At 36.4% G+C, this 24,196-nt stretch overlaps 1 protein-coding gene across 1 annotated transcript in view; it reads left to right on the forward strand.

The window, feature by feature from the left end:
• The window catches only part of LOC106867613 (multidrug resistance-associated protein 1), a 40,107-nt gene that overhangs the window by 422 nt on the left and 15,489 nt on the right, over positions 1-24,196 (forward strand). The window contains exons 2-16 of the mRNA XM_052975183.1: positions 3,742-3,927; positions 5,516-5,635; positions 7,036-7,164; positions 9,403-9,519; positions 10,844-10,905; positions 10,983-11,114; positions 12,512-12,694; positions 13,193-13,367; positions 14,425-14,745; positions 16,182-16,319; positions 17,773-17,919; positions 19,101-19,185; positions 20,508-20,580; positions 21,573-21,699; positions 22,154-22,330. Coding sequence (XP_052831143.1) covers positions 3,742-3,927; positions 5,516-5,635; positions 7,036-7,164; positions 9,403-9,519; positions 10,844-10,905; positions 10,983-11,114; positions 12,512-12,694; positions 13,193-13,367; positions 14,425-14,745; positions 16,182-16,319; positions 17,773-17,919; positions 19,101-19,185; positions 20,508-20,580; positions 21,573-21,699; positions 22,154-22,330 — 2,172 coding nt within the window. The remainder of the gene's footprint in view (positions 1-3,741; positions 3,928-5,515; positions 5,636-7,035; positions 7,165-9,402; positions 9,520-10,843; positions 10,906-10,982; positions 11,115-12,511; positions 12,695-13,192; positions 13,368-14,424; positions 14,746-16,181; positions 16,320-17,772; positions 17,920-19,100; positions 19,186-20,507; positions 20,581-21,572; positions 21,700-22,153; positions 22,331-24,196) is intronic.

Genomic DNA, 24,196 nt, shown 5'->3' on the forward strand with positions numbered 1-24,196 from the left:
ATATATATATATATATATATATATATATATATATATACATATCTATCTATTTATACACACACACACATATGTATCATCATCATCATCATCATCATCATCGTTTAACATCCGTCTTCCATGCTGGCATGGGTGGGAGGGGGTACCCCAAAGAAACCCGAATTTTGCAATAATATTCTATTCACTTAGTATTACATGTTTACCCTTTTATCGCCTCCAAACTATTCTCCATTTGAAGCAATGCATTGGTCCAAACATGTTTTCCACTGTTCAAAGCAGTCCTAGAACTCTTTAACGCCTCCTTTGTTTTTTTGTTTTTTTTCCTCACCTCTTCCACATCTGCAAAACGTTTTCTTTTAAGGACTTTTTTCATTCAGGGTAACAAAAAAAAAATCGCAGGGAACAAGATCAGGTGAATGGAGAGGGTGGGTAAATAGTGTCATGCCATTTGGGGTTGGAAACCATCTCACACTCAATGTGGTATGCGAAGGTACATTGTTGTGATGAAACCACCACTCTCTACTTTGTCCCTGGTCAGGGCGTTTTCATCTCACTGTGTCTCACAAACACTTCAGAATTGCCAAGCAAAATGTCTGGTTAACAGTTTGACCAGGAAGAACAAATACTGTGTGGACAATTCCTTTCACAGTGATGAAACGAATCAACACTGTCTTGACATTGGACTTCACTTGATGCACTTTTTGGAGGCATGGTAACATTGCAGAGGAACTTACATTTTACTATGTATATCATCGCCTTACTAGCACTTTTGCCCGTGGCATGTGAAAAAACATTCAAACGTGGTCATTGCCAGTACCGGACTGGCTCCTGTGCAGGTGACAGGTAAAAAACACCATTTGAGCATGGCCATTGCCAGTACCGCCTGACTGGCCCTCGTGCAGGTGGCACGTAAAAGTACCCACTACACTCTCAGAGTGGTTGGCGTTAGGAAGGGCATCCAGCTGTAGAAACTCTGCCAGATCAGATTGGAGCGTGGTGCAGCCATCTACTTCGCCAGTCCTCAGTCAAATCGTCCAACCCATGCTAGCATGGAAAGTGGACGTTAAACAATGATGATACATACAAAAGTACACACATATGCTTGCATGCATACATTCATACAAATATACAGGGTGCAATGGGTAAATTGTTGACATTTTATAGTTTTAATTTCATGCATGCACATTGTTTATGATTTTGTCAACTACACAGTATGGTTGGGTCAGTTGGGCACTGTCTATGAGAAAAACAGCACCATGATGCAATTCACTCTGCTAGAAATATGGAAGCGAAATAATGTACTGCTTGGCATTCATGCTGGAAACTCCAATTCAAACATTTCAGAGTGTTTGGGTGTTAATCTGAGTCCCCAAAACCTGTACCGAGAGTGATAAAAATCAAACATCCGGTCGACATCATGGTGTTTGGAGTGATCACTAGTGATGGTGATGTTATTCTTCCATTCATCTTCCCACACAGCCTCAGACTCAACAAGGAGGCCTACATCAAGTGCTTAGAGGAAGTAGTGGAAGTGCTTAGAGGAAGTAGAGGAAGTGCTTAGAGGAAGTGCTGCCCTGGGTCAAGAGGGTGGCTGCTGGAACACCTCATGTCTGGCAACAGAACTCTGCACCATGTCACACAAGCAGGAGAACCCATTCATAGCTGTCAGACAATTTCTGTCATCATATCAACCCTAACATCTGGCCACCTAACTCCCCAGACTGCGGATCCCTTCATTATTATGTGTGAAGCACAATTGAGTGAGAGACCAATAAAACTCCTTGTAAGACCAAAGATGAACTGAATGCAAAGATTATGGCAGCAAGGAGACTGTCCAGAAGAGTTGCAGGAGATTCCAAAGTTGTCTGCAGGCCGTGGTTGAAGCCAATGGCAATTTTATTGAATAAATTTGCTCTTTAGTATTTCAAGATATTTTTATGCAATTTTGGTGAATATATATCTGATCTGTTAAAATGAGATGTTGGTGTTATTTTCATTTTTGCGTAATTTAGATGACAGTTTATTCACCGTACCCTGTACATGGCATTACTGCTAGCTATTGTAAATTATCCCAGGGGAGTTTTGTTTCTAAGAAACTAGTTCCTTCTTTATATGAAATATTCAAAGAATAATAAAAAATAGATAAAAGACATATGTAGACATTTTTATATACATAACATTTGCAAAGCATTCCATAAATTGCATATTTAAGTTTCTTGAAATGCACACATACACAAAATCACATATGTGCATTTGGCTCACATGCACACACACATACACACACACACACACACACACACACACACACACACACACACACACACACACACACACACACACACACACACTCCTCACATAAAGAGTAATCAAATGAAGTCCTGTACTAAAGTAATATGTACATCTATTACATCAGAGTAAGTATATCAAAGCAAACACCTATATCACACATGCACACATTAACTCACACATATATTCACAAATATCTAGGACTGTCTTGACTTAAATTAAAAATTCCTTGTCATTTTTTAGTACCCAGCTTAACTTCTGTAAAGAACATAAATAAATCTCAAATAAAATCATACATACAGTTACTCTATTCAGATTACAAGTTCAGGTTTATACCTGTAATTATTGGGGCCCTGGGATATGTAACACACTGCCTAAATACCAATCTTGAGAAATTAGGCTTCTCAAAACCAGAAAGGCAAAAGATGATTTGAAGACTACAGATCCAAGCCAACACTTGGAACTGTAAAACTTTCCAGACATTTATCATTTGAGTATATATGAGCATGTCTGGATATGCGAATGCCTGAGAATACATACATAAAACAAAACATACAAATCTGCACACATACATACATACATACATACATACATACATACATACATACATACATACATACATACATACAATCAAAAATACCCTGTTGATGGTATTGGAATTTTACGGCCAGGGACAACCACCACATTGACAACAACCACAGCTACAGTGGCATCACTGGACCCATGCATTGTAATGATAACAGCACTGACAGCAGCCCCAACAACACTGGTGATAACAACAACATTCCCAGGCCTGGAGCCAACTGAAGATGCACCAATAATGTGAACACAACCAACACTCAATCCTGGAAATATATTGGGTCAGTTGGGAAGGCCTTTATGTGACACCTGTACAACCACACAACCACCTTCAGGGTCCCAGGAAGATGATTCGTTACATTCTTGGACAGCCATGTGTGACACCTCAAAGATGAAGGGACCACACACAGTATCAAGTGGAAGATCTTAGACCAACCAGGACCTTACATCAACAGGAGTATAGGCTGTAAGCTTTGCATAGCCGAGTGAGCTAGGATACTCAAAGACTCCCTGAAACCTGAGTCAGGTGTCAAAGTAATGGTAGAGCAATGTGAGATGAAATGTTTAGCTCAAAAGCACAACACACTACCCAGTCTAGGAATTGAAACCACAATCTCACAATCATGAATGTAACACCCTAACCATCAGGTCATGCATCCTCCTACACAGATGGATATAAATATTTTCAGGGAGAGTAAGTGAGATGGCAGTGCCACTACAATGAAATGACTTCAGTTAGAAATCAAAGTTGCCAGTATAACTAAAAAGAATATGTTTTCTTTTAATTAATATATCTTTTTAATATTTGTGACATTTTTTGTATCTGTTTGCACTTTTTGTCCCCCTTAATTTTTTTTTTTTAATCATGTTACATTTCAGGATTCATCACTGACCTGGGCTTCTAGTAATACATCATGGCCACAGTTTACAAATTGTTTCCAGAAAACTGTCTTAGTGTGGATACCGTGTGGATGGCTTTTTCTTTCATTACCTTTTTATTCCACTTTCTTGACCAGTAGGTCTGGCAAAAGCAGAAAGCTCACAGTTTTCAGCATGGTCAAGACAGTAAGTGTTCAGTCTGTGTCTTAAACCTTCTGTTTTTTTATCATTCCTATTTACAGTATCTTTATTCACTCTGTTTTCAGAACATGACCAAACGTTCAGATTTAGTTTCATTTGATAGGCTTATAAAGAAAATGTAGATGCATTTTATGCATACATAGTTCTTTACCTGTAAATATCATATGTATGTATGTTGAGCACAGGCACTACTACATGATTAAGAAGTTCATTTCTCAGTCATGTAGTTCTGAATGTCTGCATGAGTGTGTGTGGGGGGGGGGGTATGTATGGATGTGTTCATGGATTATGGAAAATGTATTTTTATATCATGACTTGAGTTACACACACTTGTGATCTCACCTGAAGATCACAGTAGCATGAAACTTGCTTCTCAAGATAGAAATTCAGCTTCAATAAACTTTATACTTTACAACATGAATTGTGCACTCCTTTCTCATTTGTTTGCCAGAATTCAATGTTCACACACACACACAACACACACAACGCACACATATGTAGGTCCTGACTAAAGTTGGACCTCTCAAAGGAGGTCCTGACCTGTTCACCAAGTATTACACTGCCATCCCATCCAGTGCTGCAGTTGAATGCCTATTCCTTATTGCCAAAGATATTTTGAGGGCCAAGAGAGCCACCCTGTCAGATGGTAACTTTGAGAGGCTGATGCTTATGAAGGGCGACCGGCATTACGCCGAGGCAATGGAGAAAGCCCAGCCAGAGTAGTACACGTTGATCATCATCTGATATTGGTATGATACCTATACTATACTATACCTTTTTGATTTGTTTAATACTTTTTGTTCAGTAAATAAAGTGCATGTTGACTGAAAAACTAATGATTAATTTCATTTGTTCATTTAATTATTTGCGTACACCTTGATCATCATCTGATCGTGGCATGTTATACCTGTTTGGAAAGCTTTATGTCTAAGCTTCAACATGAAAATTTCAGCTCTCTAAGGTCTGTTTTTAGGGGTTTTAGAGCCAAAAAACAAAACCAAAACTGAATTCAAATGATAAAAGTTAGCAGTTATCAGTTAGCATTAGCTTCCACTAATTTTCTTTACTTGTTTAGTGGTCTAACGTTTTTGAAGCTAACTTTTTTAGTTAGCAGATTAGCAGATAGCAAAGCTAACTTTTTTAGTTAGCAGATTAGCAGATAGCAAAGCTAACTTTTTTGGTTAGCTGTGTCCACCACTAATAAAAGTATATAACTCATGTCTAATTACATTTCCCCAATGGACTTCAAAAACGAGATCCACTCTTATCTGAGTAGCTGGTTACCAATAGAGTTATCTCCTCTTTGAGTGTGATTTTTTTTTAACACCACCTGGTGGAGTTTTTATCTACTAATTCAACAAATAACCTCACTCAGTAAAAGTATTTCTACATATATTACACATGTGAAACACTACTTTATTACGTTTTCATATATATATATATATATATATACACTTTTACTCTTTTGTTTTATTCATTGACTGTGGTCATACTGGAACACTACTTTCAGTATAAAATTGTTTTAAATGTTTTGTGTATTGTAGCAATCACTAAGGTTGTTATTTTGTTGCAGGGTATCTCTGCCCTGTTGTGTGGCTTAGCAATTACACAACTGATTATGCTTCATGAAGAAACACGCCAGACTACATTTCCTATAGACTATCTTGCTGCTGGAGTTCAGATCGGTGCATATGTAAGTTGACTTTTGAATTACCTATGCAGTTGTACACTGTTAAAGATGGAGTGTATATTATTGTGGCTAAGTAAATGTATTATAGGAGAACATATATATATTGCTTTCAGTGGTGTATTCCTACTGCAAAAGCATGTGCTCTCTGTTCTGCAATAATTATTGTGTGTAGTATTTTTCATAGTGTGGAACTATACATTTGTAAGTCTGCTGGGGTCTGGTAAGCAGAACTTTCAACCGATTGCACTTGCATCTGCAAGTTGCTTGGAAATAATCTAACACACACACACACGCATGCATATATATATATATATATATATATTTACTAACTGTCAGTAAATAATACAGGTCTGGACAGTTGTGTGTGTGTGTGTGTGTGTGTGCATGCATGTGTGTATGTGTGGCATGTGTTAATGTATAACTTGACCTTTATATAGGAAAGAGTGGTAGTTAGCAGACTCATAAAGATGACTTGTAACCAATCAATATGGGCTCAAATTGTATCGACAACATCCTTAATCAGTCAACATGGCCCACATCCTATCATCTGTGCTCAAGAATAATTATGGCGAAGGAACTTATCTTTCAACAGTCTAATTCACCATGTTATATTTTGGTACTATAGGGAGTTACCTTTGGCTAAAGTGAGCTAAGTAAATGTTATATTTGTGACATTTATTGTTGATGATGTAGACCTATGATCAAAGGCATTCCAGCAGTGGCCATCCTGCCTTTTTATAGACCAAAGACTGTACTTTCTAAATCGAGCAGCCAGCTCTCTCTCTCTCTCTCATGTCACACTTCAATGTCTTCACAAAGGTAAAACACATTAGATTTTGTAGTTCCAGATATACAAAATAGATGGGAAAGACGCAGCTGGAAAATTTCTTCAATCAAGTCTGGCATGGAGCAAAGTAATAACTACAATACAATACAATAAGATATCATCATCATCGTCGTCATCATCATCATCATCGTCGCCGTCATCATCATCATCGTCGTCGTCATCATCATCATCATTTAGCATCTGCTTTCCATGCTGGCATGGGTTAGATGGTTTGACTAGAACTGATAAGCTGGAGAGCTGTGCCAGGTCTCAGTCTGCTTTGGTATGGTTTCTATGGCTTGACGCCCTTCCTAATGCCAACCACTCCAAGAGTGTGGTGGGTGCCTTTAACGTGTCACCAGCACTGGCCATGACTATGGTTTCACTTGGCTTGAGGAGTCTTAGTTTATACAATTTTGCTTGAGCTGATGGAAACTATAGCCCGTCATAGAAAATGATAGGACATTAGATAATGTGGTATTATATACAATATTCCTGAAATCATACAGAAAAGTCATGAGAGAAAAGTACACAGGTGCAGTCAATTAGGTTTGAACTTGGATCAATTCTATTACAGATGATATCCACCATTCTCATTCAAGTGGAAAGAATTAATGGAATTTTGACATCAATGGTACTGTTTCTATTTTGGTTGCTGTCACTTTTAACAGGGATTATACCATTTTATTCATACATAATTGAAAAGGTAATTTTTAACTTTCATCTACTTCATCTATACAAATATTCTTCTTACCACTTGGTTGTATTTTTAGCAAATTACAATTAATTAAATGTAACTGTCTGTGTTTTCTTCAGTTTTCTTTCTTAGTAGCTTTGTACATCATTTGTGGCAACTGCACAATGGAATACTACTTTCAACATCTAGGACAGTTCTGCTAAGCTGCACACAAACATCTCAAAATGCATCCAAAAGAAGAACATTAATTTCTAAATGTACATCAACCTGTGTTCCATAGGCTCTCTGTATCCACTTTCTGTCTATTCTATAATTACCACAATGTCCTCAACTCACCTAAAGTAGCAAGCTAACTACCCCCACCAATGCCCTCTTAACACACCTATCTCTTCTCCTCTTCTTATACTCACTTTGCATAATCTTTCCCCCTCAAATATATCAATCCTCTGCAATTTCATACAAGCCCATATTTTTCCTGCATATATTAATTTATAGATCATCAGGGTGAACACAAACCATATGAATTTCACCAGCCTGAGTTGGTTTTCAATGTTTATAGGAAGGAATGTTTCCTTCTGACAAAGCCATAAGAAAAGAAACAGTAATCCATTGAAATTGATCAGTGGCAGGATTGTTTCGCTCTGAACTAAGGACAAATTAATGTATAACCACACTGAAATTATTCTTCCAGTAAGGCTAAATATGTATTTCAAATGTGTTGATATATAATAATAAAAATAATAATGAACTTTTTGTATACAATGCTCAGGTGCACTACATCTCATTAGAAAAGGTAGCCAAAAGTGCATGTACAGTACATGGAATAATGTACCAAAAGAGAGAAGGGTGAACAGTAAACGAATTATGAAAAAAAGTCAGGGGACATCAGGTGTGGTGTTAGTGAATTTCAAGAAGTATAGAAGTTTTGAAGGATGTTGTGTCTTGACAGCCAACAACTAATGTAGGTGGTTTATTCCATGCTTCAGTAAGTCTGAATGTTAAAAAACATTTCCAAAATTCATGGGTGCTGTGCTGTTTTCTGATTTTGCAAGCATGTGCCTAAGAGTTAAACATATGGGATTCAAAAAAGGTAACCAAAGGTTGTTGCTGGAAAGACGGTGGATGACCTTGTAGGTTTCTACCAAGTTGTTGCAGCTGCCAAATGTTGGACCTTTACTGTGTCCCTGCCCAGGGAAGCAAAATATTCAGAGTAAGATAGATGCCTGACAGTGGATATTCAGCTGGTTGCACATTTAGAAAGTTTCCAAGAGACTGATATTCTGAGAAAGATAGGGGCTCCATACTGGTGATGCAAACTCTAAGTGTGGATGTACCATAGCCACATTCAGCCTTAAATAGATAGCTGGAAAGCAGCTGACAAAGGTCTTACTGAGTGAAGCTAAGACACCTTCAGACTTCTTGATAATTTTAAAGATGTGGTTTGTCCAACACAAATCACTGTTAACAATAATTCACTAACAAACTTCTTAAGATTGGTAGAAGGAGTATGTAAAAACTGGGACCACACACAAATGTATGAGTGGTTCAGACGTTTCCAAGATGGCCAAAAAAAATGTTTTTAGTGACGAACGTTCTGGGGGTCCCTCAACTTGCAGAACTGAGAAAAACACTGCAGATGTGCATACAGCTGTGAGGGGAAATCATTGAATCACCATGCATGAGTTATCAGGGCACGTGCAGATTAGTTATGGTTCAGTTCAGTCCATTATCACTGAAGATTTGGGTATGAGATGCATGTCTACCAAGTTTGTGCTAAAATTGCTTTCAGCAGACCAAAAAAACACTTGGGTTTCAGTTGCACAATATCTCCTTCATAGTGTCGAGAACAATGAAAACTTTTTGAAAACTTTGCATAGGTCTCTGAGCAGGTATCACCAAGCTTTTGGCAAAAATTTGATGCAGATTTTCTGCTCAACTTACTCTGTTATGCTTAATGCAACGATCACACGCTATACACGTTCCTTCCAAGCACTGCTGTAAACAACGCAACTGAGCTAGAGCGTTAAAACTTAGTGCACATGCACAACAGAGTTCAAAGTCAATCTGTGCCAAGTAGCTCGACTCTGCATGCTTTAGCTTCATTACTATAGTAAGAGTCCAGATACTTATTGATCAGACCACATACAGAAGAATATATCTGTGTTTATATATATATATATATATATATATGATATATGTGGTATATTTCTTCCATTCTGATTTGTCTTTCTTTTTATCTGTCTTTAGATGTACCAGACAGATGAAATAATGTTCAGCCTTTTCTACGTCGAATACATTCTTTTATGTATACAATTGGTTCTGCACTGCTTTGCTGAAGTTCCACCAATTGAGCACAAAGGAAGGGTGAGTACTATTGACCTTGTATCTGTTCAAAATATGTACACATACAATCACACATAACCACACATATACACACACATGCGTACACACACACACTCATACACACCCACACAGAGAAATGCAAAATACACACACATACAACCACATATGCACACAATCACCCTTTTCCCCATTTCTGAAAAAAACTTCCAGTGTAAAACTTTCACAACTTGGTCATGCCTCCATTTCTTATATTCTTCTTGTATCAACCTGGGACATTCTGCAACAATCTGTCTCATATCAAATTCTACAGACTCCACATTTTACTGACACCTTCTCCCCATGCACATATTTTCTCAATTTGTTTGCTTTTATTGCTTGATCTTGAGCTGCTATAATTAGGCTCTCTGTTCCTTTTTTTGAATTGCCCTTTTTTTCAATCAAGCCCGGGATTTTGTTCACATACATCATCAGTGGTTTTCCAAAACTGACCATGGAAATAGGTTTCTTTTCAATCTGCTTAATATGCTCTCTTTGAATTATTATTATTATTATTATTATTATTATTATTATTATTATTATTATTATTATTATTATTATTATTAAGTCAGTGATCTGGTAGAATCATTAGCATGCTGGAGAAAATGCTAATGGCATTTTATGTCTTTACTTTCTGGGTTCAAATTCTACCCAAGCCAACTTTGCCTTTCATATTTTCAGTTGAGTGCTGGAACCAATGTGATCGACTCACCTGCTCCCCCAAAATTACTGCCTTGTGCCAAAATTAGAAAGAATTATTATTATTCCATGCTGCATTGCACAGCACGTTATCCTTGAATAGCTTCAGTAGTATGTCAGTGTTGGTGTGAGAAGAGGTTGCTAGCTCCTCGCTCTGAGGGTCACTCTGAGTAGTCTCTCATGACCCTTCTCACAGTGCAATGTAACCAACTCTTAGAGAGAAGAATCAATCTTTGGCACTTTATTTACTAAACCCAGCAGGATGAAAAATAAAGTTGACAATAGCAAAGCCAGAGTGTATGCTGCATGGGGTAGTCCTTGAGTTTGCTGTGCCTCTGTACAAGCTTATCCAGCAGACCCCAAATGCCCAGAGCCAACCATCCTCATTGTTACCCACTCCTGGCTATGCTACTGCAAGTTGACCTCAGCAAGTTTTGAACTCAGAGCACCAAGAGTAGGATCAAATACCACAAGGCATTCCATTTGATGCTTTAGTGATTTAGCCAATTATCTAGTATTTTTTTTTATTTAATATGTTATTCTCTGTGTTAAGGTGGTTATTTCAGAATTGGTGATTTTTCTTTTTTTTTTTTTTTTCTCAACTCTACAGGCTCCAAATGCAGAGAAATTAGCATCGTTTCCATCTCGATTAATATTTTGGTGGCTAAACGGGTGAGTACCTGCCTCCTCTTCTTCTCCTTCTCCTCCAAATCAATCTATATCTAATACTTCTCTGGTTTCTCTTATAGATTATGTGTGAAAAGTATCAAGCATGAATTAAAGGATGATGATGTGTGGGAACCACATCCACGGAATTTGTGCAGTCAAGTGGTGAAGACATTTCTGAATGAATGGAGTTTAAAATTAAACGCTATGAAACGGTATGTTTTAGGATTAGAAAGGTTTGAGAGACATTTTATCAATATCTTTTCTGTTTTGCAAAATATACCTGTTGAAAAACTAAAAACATACTAGTTAGAAGCACACATGTTAATATGATTAACTGTAATACTGCACCTTCTCTCATTGGTAACTGAGCCAATGAGGGCCTCTTTACATGGTCAGCTGCTTAACACTAACATAATGAGTATTCAGCTACACTTTTCCAGAAATATAATGTACTAACTGAATATTCCATTGTTGCCGGATAATCTTCCCAATAGATTGTCTTGGCAGACTTCAAAATAGCACACCCACAAAAGTTAGATTTTCTCAGTTTTGACAGGAACTTTTCAAATTTGCTGGGATTTAAACAATAACAAAACAAATTTCGTAATCTAGTTTTTAATCCCCCTTCCCACACCAACCAAGCCCATGTGTGTGTGTGTATGTAAGAAAAGACATATTTCCTAACGAAAATGTATGTGATTATAAAGCAAAGGCTCCAATTTTAACAACATTGTTCAAAATAAAAACAGCAATTTCGAAAATGCAATGAGAGCCCTTTTGCGAGCAATGCAATGGACAAGTTGAGTACAAGTAACAACAACACCAGCAACGGCAGTAATAACAACAGCAGCGACAACATCAGCAGCACCATCAACAACCACAACAGCAACAATAACAAAGGTGACAACAACAACAACAATGATAATATTATTATTATTATTATTATTATTATTATTATTATTATTATTATTATTATTATTATTATTGTTATTATTATTCAGTGTTCAAATTCTGCCAAGGTTGACTTTGCCTATCATCCTTTCAGGGTTGATAAATTAAGTACCAGTTGAGCACTGGAGTCAATGTAATCAACTATCCCCCTCCCACAAAATTTCAGGCCCTGCGCCTAGAGTAGAAAGGATTATTATCATTATGATTATTATTACTATCTAATAAGGTGGCAAGTTAGTGAAGTCACTGGCATGCCAGGCAAAATGCTTAGTGGCATTTCGTCCTTTTTTACATTCCCAGTTCAAATTCCGTGAAGGTTAACTTTGTTTTTTTTTGTTTTTTTTTATCCCTTTCAGGTCAGTAAAATAAGTAGGAGTTGAGCACTTGGGTCAATGTAATCAATTTACTCTTACCTTGAAACTGCTGGCCTGGATAGCTAAGATTCAAAACTTAGCTTAGTGGTAATTCATCTATCTTTACATTCTGAACCCAAATCCTGCCAAGGTCAATTTTGTCTTTCATCTTTTCGGGGTCTGTAAGGAAATAAGTACCTGTTATTTTCTTTACTAGGTAAAAAATTATGGCAGTTATTTTAGCATTAAAACTGTAGTTATATTGTAGCCTGTCTCCCAGTTTTTAATTTTTCTCTTCCTTACAGGAAGCAAATGTCATATGACTCATCGTCTGGAGATAAAGCGGGGAAAAGTTATCAGGTACAACAGAGGAAAGAAGTATCACTAACCTTGGTTCTAATACGACTCTATATGGTTGACATTCTTAAAACATGTCTGCTAAAGTTTCTCTATGACATCCTATTGTTTATCAGTCCTCAGGTAATGAGGTATGTTTTTCAAAAGTTTTTCCTTTGATCTTTTTCTTGTTGCTCTTTCAAGTTTTTGAAAATGTTTTATATTTTATAATTTATTTTCTATTTATGATTGGAGTAAGGACCAAAGATGGTTACACCTCCTTGTTAGGCCAGGGCTGTGTGGCACCAGACAGCTAAACATGCATCACCTAGTCTTTGGGAGCTGTGGCTTCCAATGAGAGGTGATTCAGTGCATGATGACCAGTCCAGGTCATCATGCACGTTCAGTTGATCTCCACTAATGCCTATAATCTCCCCAAGAACACCACTAATCTTCACCAGAATGCAAGGGTTGATAGGAAAATAGAAAACAAAAGAAACAAGCAAAATGCTGCACATATCCAAAGAACACATAGCTGTACTCAGTAGTGTAATGAAAGCACTCATTGAATGAATGATGTAATGACAATGAAACAATGATGACCATGAATGATTAACTAAAAGAAATTTTCATATTCTCATTCATTTCAGCTTCTTGATAGCATTCATTGACAGTAAAGAGCCAAGTTGGAAAGGTTACACAATTGCTGTTTCCCTTTTGGTTATGAATATCATACAAACTATATCCTTACAGCATACTTTGTATATTTCTAACAATCTTGGACTCATGATAAAACAAGCCGTGACATCAACAATTTTCCGCAAGGTAAGTTTTAATTGGTTCATTTGTAGTACTTTTTCTTTTGTTGGTGGTTTACACAAAACATTTTCTTTACACTTGTGATCAGTATTTGAATATATTTTGCAGATCAATAAACCACTTGAAAGTTGTTTTTTTATACCTTCTATGGACTGCTCAAAGCTTACTAACCTCTTATACCATGATTCTTTACATATCTGTACATACACACACACACACACACACACACACACACACACACACACACACACACACACACACACACACACACACACACACACACATACACACACACATACACACACACACACACACACACACACACACACATATATAGGTTATGAGCGATAGTGGTGTCAGTTACACCCAGATGTTTCAGGTAATGCTGAGTAAGTGCTATGGCTAGACCACAGTTAAGCTCCAGGTTCGGTGATTAAGTGAATAAGGGGTCCAATGTAGGTCATATATCAGCGTGTGAGATAAAAAGCCAATGCTGTGTATAACATAGAACATTTATAAATAGAAGGTCTTACAGCTGTTTCCAGGATATTTGTTATATCCCTTCATCTACTCTTTTATTTCATTGCTTATTATCTGCAAATTTTCCATGTCTAGATCTTTTATCTGAATATTTCTATGTCTAGATCTTTCATATGTTGTCCACTTGTCTCTGATGACAGAACACCCCATATTCAGGCATACTTGCCTATCACTTGGGATATCCCAGAAACAGCTGTAAAACCTTAACTAATTTAAGAATAATATAAAATAATGTATATGACTTGAGATGCTTGCTATGTCTCGGCATTTGTTGTCCTCTTTTACATATATATATGTGTGTGTGTGTGTGTGTAATGTGTGTATACTAGCATAAAACATTACATCACATTGTATTCCTTCATCTCAAAAGATAATCTAGCTGTTTGGTGAATAAAGATTGATAAAATATGCACTGACCAACTAAAGTCCTTTGCAATGATTTCATAGAATTTCAGTAAAAGTATAAAAGAGCAAAAGATTTTTAATCTTCTGACTTCTTGATCTTTCACTTATTGTTTTTTAGGCCCTGACCCTCAAATGCAGCTCATTAAAGGCAACATCTGTTGGAGAGACTGTTAACTTGATGTCAGTGGACTGCCGACGTTTCCAGGACACTTTACCGTTCTTCTATTTATTGTTTTCTGCCCCTTTCCAGATCCTATTAAGTCTCTATTTCCTCTACCAACAACTTGGTGCAGCCATATTTTCTGCTCTGGTTATTCTGTTTTGCTTCATACCAATCAGCAGCATCCTTTTAAAGAAAATGAATCATTACTTGGAAAGGGTGATGGTAATCAAGGACAAACGGATTATATTCATGAATGAAGTGCTAAATGGAATGAAGGTAAACTTGGTGGAATTTTCTTTCAAGTCTATCATGCACAAACACAGACACAGACACACAAACATATATATGCATGCACAGACACACTTATTCACACACATGCATGTATGTGTGTGTGTGTGTGTGTGTGTGTGTGTGTGTGTGTGTGTGTGTGTGTATAAATGTACAAGGTGTTCAGGCTCCTTTTTTCAGGAAAAGCTTGCACCTCTAGATTTTAGCTTATTTCTTCAATATTCTCAATTTATTATATGTTGGCATGTTTCACAAAGATAAATGGATAAACTGATTGTCTTAGACTCAGTTTAAGACCAAAGATCTAATCAAGAAAATAGAAGCATTGACTTTCTGGTGGTTTCACAGTGAGTTGTTTTCCCAGAATACAGTAGGCACTTATTGTAGTGCTTTCAATATGTTTTATAATTTTCAAACCACATTTTTATAAATTACTCAGTAATATCTTGCTTTCAGTTTTGATAAAGTGTCAAGTATTATTGTAGCAGAATCATTAAAGTAACAGAAGAAAGCTTCATGGTGTTTGTTCTGGTTGTTTATGTTCTGAGTTCAGGCTCCATCAAGATCAGCTTTGTCTTCCAGGGTGAATAAAAGAAGGGAAGACAATACTTTAACACGACATTTTTTTTTGGTTGTCAATCAATTCGTGCGGCACCTATTTCTCAAGTATTTTTGTTTTTCCAATCTCTTTCAAGTGGTTGGAAATTGTCGTATATGTTATGTCTAATTCTGAAGCAAGCTCTCAAACAGTTTTGCATGGATTGGCTTCAACTAAGGCTCTTAGTTGATCATTGTCAACATCCGATGGTCGACCACTATGCTTATCACCTTCAAGACGCTCATCACTGCTATGAAATTTCTTGAACCACCATTGTGCTGTATGTCCATTAGTGGTTCCTGGGTGAAACGCATCGTTGATATCACGAGCTGTTTCAGCAGCTTTTTGGCCTAGCTTGAACTGGAATATGATAATTGTGCGAATTTGTTTTTTGTCCATGCTGTATTCAACATTCTGGAAAAAATGGTCTAATTATTCAAAAAGAAAAAGAATAACACGATTAGATAGAGTGAAAAACAGGCTTTAAAATGATATATAAAATCAAAGTAATTTTATGAAAATTAATTTGAAAATACATCATTTAAAACCAAATTAAAAACTCTGCAAGAACTTTCTTGACAACCTAATAGTATTCACGTTTGTGAGAGCAGCTGAGTTTATTTCAGATATTCTTATTTTAAAAATCATCTCTGGCTAACCGTTTAGGGGATGTTGGTGTTACCTTGGTGGAGGTTTGCACTCTCTGAGTGCTCTTGTTAATATTATTACAAATACTATACAATTCCATTTCCTAATCGACTTGAATTTGAGATTTTCTGTCTGTGTGAGGATTCCTTATTTGATTTAATTTTGATTATTTAACTAGGCTCTTAAACTGTATGCCTGGGAACCAAGTTTTGAACAAAAGATTAATGAGATTCGAAACGAAGAGACGAAGTTTTTACGGAAAGTTGCTTATGTGAAAATATGTTTAGAAGTCTGCTGGAAAATTGCTCCATTCCTGGTGAGTTCTTTCCTTATAAAAAAAAATGCCTTTTCCTGCATTGTAATTTCATGTCAGCTATTTCAGGTCCATGTAAAGAAAATCCAGTAAACTTATAACAAGCATGTAAAACCAGATTCAAGGTGGTTAACTTACTTTAAATAGTTAACTGTAAAAAAACCTCTGTTTATCATAGCTCTAATTGTGCTTTTAATGTTTGATGAAAGGATGGAGTCTTTGATTTGCCCTTTAGTGTGCAATCAAGGGAAAAGTAAGTCTAGTAACCAGATGTTTTTAATTGATACATGAAAGCATACAAGGTTCAAGCAAAGTTTAGTGAAGTAAACCTGTGCATCTAACTCCAGGTAAAGTCTGATTGAGCAGACCTGCAATCAAAGGGATTTCAACTGCAACTAGCCTGTTTTTATACAAGTGTGTATGTGTATGCTCAGAATAAGACCTCTTTTATTCCAATAAGTGAGCTCACCATCCAAGAAAGCACTTGCATTAATTCTTCAACCTAAATTGATTGTAGAATTGGTAGTAACTGCTTCATTTGGTAAATTGCAGCATTGCATCTGAAATTATAGCAGTCTCACTTGCAAGATAAAAATTGATGTATATTAGGATGTTGTCCTTTCTATCTTGCTTTAAGTATCTGAAACTGGAACACCCTATAAATCCCATATAGAATTAGTTGCCTTCCACAAACATTGTTTGCGTAGCATCTCTCAAATTATGTGAAAGGACAGAGTTCATAATGTTGATCGTTTCAAGAAATGTGTCATCTCAAGATTTGAAACATATTGTTTACACACCTGTCTTTGTCTCTTGTTCTTTGTAAATTCCAACTTTATATATATATATATATATATATATATATATATATATATATTTCAAAAAAACTTAGGGAATAATAAGTATTCCAGATTATCAGGACTTTTACTATTTTACACTTTACTAATGCAATGTAAGCAGTATCATTTATTTATATATATATATTCATAAATATTTTTTCCTCTCATGAGGTTCTAGTTGATAGAATAGATTGACTCAAAGTGCCACACAATATGATCAAATCTAAAACTATGTGATCACTCAGTGAACTTCTTAACCACACAGCCATTCTGAAATTCAGTTTAAGATTTCTTTTATGATATCTAATTGTTCCAAGGCTGACGGATTAGCAGGGAAAGTAGAGTAACAAACAGAATACCTTGAGCTATATTTAGTCTTGTACCTTTGTGTTTTCAGTTCAGTTCTCCACTGCCTTTAATCCTTCTAAGGAGTTTAAGGTCTTAGCATAAGTACCAGGCAAGTACTAGATCAATATAATTGACTGTTCCATGCATGAAACTTGAGGCCTTGTGCCTATGTTAATTCTTTACTTTGTTTTAACTATCACAATCAAAGGCCTTGCAGGAGCACAGCCCTCAAAATGAATCAATATTTAACTGTTCCTATTATTTTGTAGATAATATTTACCACTTTTACTGCATATGTATTATCATCAGAAGATCATACACTAGATCCACAGAGAACCTTTGTATCAATGGCCCTGTTCAACCTTCTAAAGGCACCTATAAACTATTTTTCAATGATGCTTGGTTTTTTCGCTCAGGTGAGTCTTTAGCCTTTGTATTTTTTATTACTTGTTTACTTATTTTGTTAATATAGTTTATAAATATATTATATATTTATTCCTGACACCTCATCACCCTATTTTTATTTCTTTCCATCTCCAGTCACTCACTTCCACCTTCTTGCCTAAAATGTGAGTTGTCCTGTAGATCCTCTACAGCAAGAAACCTGTTCCACTCTGACCCCTTCTCTCATACTTTTAGCCCTCATCGCCTAGTGTGTGTGTGTGTGTGTGTGTGTGTGTATAAAGCTAAGAATGTGTGTCTGTATGTGTGCATCGCTAAAACTCAACGGATCTCATTCAAATTTTACACATGCCTTGCATAGGGTCCATGCAATGGACCAAAAAAAAATTCAACTTCTTGCCTGATGCAAGCCCAGAGCAATCTCTTATTTCTTACACTGTTTTTGTATTACATGTCAAAAGTGAAACAATAACTTCATCAAATGTCAGAAGGGAAAACTAGAATTAGTTGATATCTTCTGTTATCTTGATGACAAAGTCAGTAGCAGGGGTGGATGCTCTGAGAGTGTAGCTGCTAGAATAAGGAATATATTGGGCAAAGTTCAGAGAGCTCCTACCTTTGCTGGTAACAGAAGGCCTCTCCCTCAGAGTGAAAGGCAAATTGTATGATGCCTGTGTGTGAACAGCCATGCTACATGGCAGTGAAACATGGGCTGTGACTGCTGAGGACACGATGCATAGGCTTGAAAGAAATGAAGCTAGCATGCTTTGCTGGATGAGCATACATGACAGAGTGTAATCATCTTAAGAGAAAAGTTGGGCATAAGAAGCATCAGATGTGGTGTGCAAGAGAGACGACTGTGTTGCTATGGTCATGTGATGCATATGGATGTGGACAGTTGTGTGAAGAAGTGCCAATCTCTACCAGTGGAAGGAAGCTGTGGAAGAGGGAGACTCAAGAAGACATGGGATGAGGTGTGTTTACGTCCCTGTAACTTAGCGGTTCAGCAAAAGAGACTGATAGAATAAGTACTAGGCTTACAAAGAATAAGTCGTGAGGTTGATTTGCTTGACTAAAGGTGGTGCTCCAGCATGGCCACAGTCAAATGACTGAAACAAGTAAAAGAGTAAAAGAGTACACATAAGTATCAATACAAGGGATTGTAACTTTAAAGTATCCTCCATTTTCATTCTAGCTGTCAGTCTCAATTAAAAGAATACAAAAATATTTGTGCACGGATGACTTGATACCAGTGAATGTCTCAAATAAGACAAAAACAGGTAATTTTTCTGTTTCTTTCAGTATAAATAATGATATGCAAAATAGACACAAAAGTACATATTTAGGGTCAGTGTTATGTCAGTTATTGCAATCTCCCAACAGTTGACTCTGACAAAACAAGAAATCAGAACCATAAAGTGTTGGGACTAAATACCACAGGTATTTTGTCCAATGTTCCAGTTATTCTGCCAAATCACCACTAGCCTTGATTCTATATGATTAATGACTCTCACTAGATATAACAGTTTAGGTCAAAGGTTCAAATTGGAATATGTGTACCCCTGGGGGTACACAAGAGAAATTGCAAGGCTACATAAGGTTTCAGAGTTTTGAACTAATTCCAATCAACTAAATGTAATGTGTGGACAGTCTTGTTCTTCTCATCCACTGATCGTTTTGAACAAGAATTTTCAGCAATGCTTATAACCAAAAATAAAAAATAACCATACAAGACTGTCAACTGAGAAAGATATGAAACAGTGGGTTGGAATTCAGTTGTTACTTGTTAGAAAGAGCCAAGCTAATTCTTCCAATTAAGAATGTGACATTAGCTAAAAGGACATTGATTTCACACAGAGGCCAGAAATTTGGTGGGAAGGAATAGTCAATTTTATCAGCCCTAGTACTTTACTGATACTTTATTTCATCAAACCTGGAAGAATGAAAAGCAAAATTGACCATGGCAGGATTTGAATTTTTGAAATTAAATTAAATTTGATTATGTATGCAAGTTTCCTGATGGGAAATTGTGTTGAAACAGTTATTGTTATATTTGGGAATGGTCGTATTGTTTTGCCAGTTAAACACACACACCATATACTTGGTCTTCTCTTCAGCTTTATTATTATTATTATTATTATTATTATTATTATTATTATTATTATTATTATTATGATCATTATTATATCATAGTGTTTTATATTACAGTGTCCTTTGCCTAAGCTCTTTCGTGACACATCCAGTTACTTCTTCAGTGACTCTTTATCCTATGTGTCTCCAGATCTTGTTCTGTTTAGTCCCTACTAGCTTGGGCTAAACAGAAAAGAGGAGACACATGGGACAATGGGATAAAGAGTCACTGAAGAGATCACAGGATGTATGATAAAAGAGCTTAGACAAAGGACACTGAAATAATAATAATAATAATAATAATGATGATGATAATAATGATAATAATAATAATGATAATGATAATGATACTAATAATAATAATAATAATAAGCAAGTCTATATTTTTGAAATGATAATATTCTATTTTTGTTCCCCACATGTGATTCCGAGCAAAAATCATACAATCATTTACTTGTATTTACTTTTGTAGATACTGCAGTTGTTATCAGAGATGGAAGGTTTTCATGGGATGTCTCAGATGCCAATAGTTTTCAATTAAAAGAGTGAGTACCTGAATACTCTTTTGCTATCAAAAGGTTGTTCTAAATAGACATTGAGATTTTTCTAGTAACTTACTTTTAATTTTCAACTATCTTATAATAAATAATTTTATTATCATATTGTGCAGTATACATTATGTAGATATGACCATATGGATCAGAAGTTCATTTGACAATTGCATAGTTACTGTTTCAATCTCATTGTGCAGAATCTTGAGCAGGCGTGTTCTATCACAGGTTCAGGGCAACCCATACTTTGTGAATGAAAAGGAAACTATGCTCAGATTTTTTCTCTAGCAAAGTTTGCATCTCAAAGATAAGCGTTTCTGTCCAGGCTAGAAAAGACTTCATCTCCCAAGCAAATGCTAACTCTCTACAATGGACTACGGTGCCCTCTTGACCCCGTGTTGTCTGCTCAGTTCTCCAGTCACTTTACAGACTGAACTGGATGCATTTTCTATGGCACCAGCACTTGTGAGGTTGCTTTGTTTCAATGCCGCTGAGAAGAAGAATTATGAAAGGATGACAAGCTGGAATTAAATCCAGATTTTAAGTGTGATGGGAGAAATAGATTCGTGGTTGTGAGAGGATGGTAGAGGAGGAGGTAACAGAAGAGCCAGTGCTTGTGGGAGAGTAATAATGACAGGAAAAGAATAGTGCCAGATGTTAGTAAGTGAGATATGATGGATGGGAGGGATGGGAGAAGTAGAGGAAGAGTTAGTGCTATTTCATTATATGAGTGAATAAGAGCATGTCAGGGTGGGTAGTAGAGTGATAGAGAGAGAGATGGAGAAAGATAGAAGTGAGAGAGTACTGAGAAGATGGTGGAGCAATGGGGAGGGAGTCAGTGAAAGAGATAATTATTTATTACACCATGCAGTTAATCAATTCATCTTTCTGTGACCTCAACAAAGCTATAAAGATGTACCTAAGAAACTCAATCAAGCATGAAAACCAAGTTTGATATTACTCTTTCGGTTTTTTTTATATTACAGTATCAACATCACAATACCAAAGGGTCAACTGGTAAGCATTGTGGGCTCTGTTGGCACTGGTAAAAGTTCTTTGGTTTCTACCATTCTTGGAGAAATGGATAAACTGAATGGAACTATCAATATTGAAGTAAGTGCCATACTTGTTTGATGTGTGCATATGTGTGTTTGAACGTGTGTGTGTGTGTGTGTGTGTGTGTGTGCGCGCACGTGTGTGTATGTGTGTGTTTTCTATATATTGAGGGAATGGTTTGTGTGCATCTGTATGTGAACTTTATCCTTTACCTAGTTGCTCATAAACTTATTATCATTATTCTCCACCACAACCCCACCTGTGTTCAAATCTGAATATTGTTACTTGTATCCCTTAACCTCTACTTACATACCCACACCATTATTTTCATTATCACTTACACACGTACACGTGCACATACACACACACACTCTCAACAATCACAATCAACAGAAAAACATAACAAAAGAAAAAACAAGACTTTACATGTGTCCAGTGTACATAAAGATTGTGTATTCAGAGGATGAACTAAAAATGATGTATTAACCTTAATTATTTCTCTACTTTGCAGGGTAGTATTGCCTATGTTCCACAAAAGGCCTGGATACAGAATAACACCTTGAAAAACAATATACTTTTCAACCAAGAATACAATAAATCCAGTTTCTACAGTGTGATAACAGCATGTGCTTTGCATTCAGACATTGATACATTACCGAGTGGAGTTGAAACAGAAATTGGAGAAAAGGTACATGAAGCAAATCACCTCACTGCAATTAAATGCTGTCGTTAGCAGTTGAAAGAGTTGTCCTAAATAGAGCCAGGATATTTTTTCTTAATGATTTTAATTTAGAAGAAAGGGCTGTGCTCCAGTCTTTGCACATTCTCCAAGGTTGATGAGGTCAGTGTGGTTGTTGTTTCTTCTTAACAATTGTAAGTTGATGATTGCACGAACAATATGGGCTGGGTGAGGACTGCAGAGGAATAATGTTCCAGGGAGGAATTATTGTGAATTTTATTATTAATGTGTGGACTGTAAATGGGGGAGAGATAGAAATGATGAATGAGTTTGATGAACTTGAGATAGATTGCACAAACCAAACCAACTCTGAGGAACAGATGCCACTGAAGTAGTAAGAGTACAGAGATAGTCCATTTGTAGATAAGAAGTTGGACGGTGTTGATGAGTGACTGCATGACAATCGGTCAAGTGGAAGGTTTTTTTTTGTTAATTCTGTGGCAGTATCAGTGCATAGGCCTTTAGTTCAAATAAACTTGACATGGCTCTTAATTCCATATAACTACAGTTGTCTGGTCAAAAATTTGTACCTGATTTTCAGGGATTACTATCTGAGATTTACTAGCATCGTAATTTGGGATATATTTAAGCTCTTGTCCACTTAACATCATGAAACTAGCTGCATGCAAAACAATAGGTCTGTGGCTATTAGCATATGGAACATTAAAAATCTAAATAACTAATATGGTATGGCTTTTAAGTGATCTAATATGATAGAAACATGTCTGAAGTTTTTGTTACCATACCACCATCAATCAGTCTCTCTCTCCACTGCATTCTAATCTTGATTAAAATTTTATAGTTGTCTCCCTTGCCTTTCTTCACCAGAATTAATCTTCCAACTCCTGATTTATTTTCTCCTTCCACTATGTTTGGTATACTAACAGGGATCTAGAGTTTTGTTTGAAAATGCTTTTTGAATTTAGCTTAAAATATTCTGGAAAGTGTATTTATTACATATATGAAATGACAACCCATTTAAGGAGTATGCCATATGAGTTTTTCAATTGATATTCATCTCTCTTTTCCCTCCATTCTTTTCCATATGGGGCTGCCAAGTACCTCCTGTGTAGCAGGACACCTATCTTAACCCTTCTATTATAATTTAACCTCTCAGCTGGCAAAAAGCAACCTCCCTCAATACTATACCCACTTCCTAATTGAGGGGTCTTTGTCTTGCAAGTTACTTGGTGACCTCCACTGGTGCTGGTGCCATATGAAAAGCACCCAGTACACTCTCTAAAATGGTTACTAGTAGGAAGGACATCTAATCCTAGAAAGGATGCCAAAGTAGACAATAGAGCCTGGTGCAGTTCTTTAGCTTACCAGCTCCTGTCAAAGTGTCCAACCCATGCCAGAATGGAAAATGGATGTTTGCTGTTGTTGTTGTTGTTGATGATGATGATAAGGAATCACATGATATTAATGGTATTTTTTTTTTAGAATATTCTATAATATTTAAATCCATGACAAATCTATGAATACACTTTCCAGACTATTTTAATCTCAAATTCAAAAAAATTTTCACATAGAATTCTCGATCTTTGGAGTAACTGTTCAAGTAGTCCCAGCTCATAAGAATATATCTTTTGCTGATGTATATTGGCTAAAGGTGTAAACAGTAGTGAAAAACAGTGCTCTTTGGATTACAAATAATTTGTTGTGACTCTCTTTGTCAGTGATGCAGTGAACTAATCACTGCTATTGTCCACTGATTTCTATATGAAATAAATAAATCAACCACACACACACACACACACACACACGTCTGCGTGTACAAGCACGCATAGACAGCCCTAAGTAAGGAAACCTTGA

The sequence above is a fragment of the Octopus bimaculoides genome, chromosome 20, assembly GCF_001194135.2.
Source record: "Octopus bimaculoides isolate UCB-OBI-ISO-001 chromosome 20, ASM119413v2, whole genome shotgun sequence".
Lineage (NCBI taxonomy): Eukaryota > Metazoa > Mollusca > Cephalopoda > Octopoda > Octopodidae > Octopus > Octopus bimaculoides.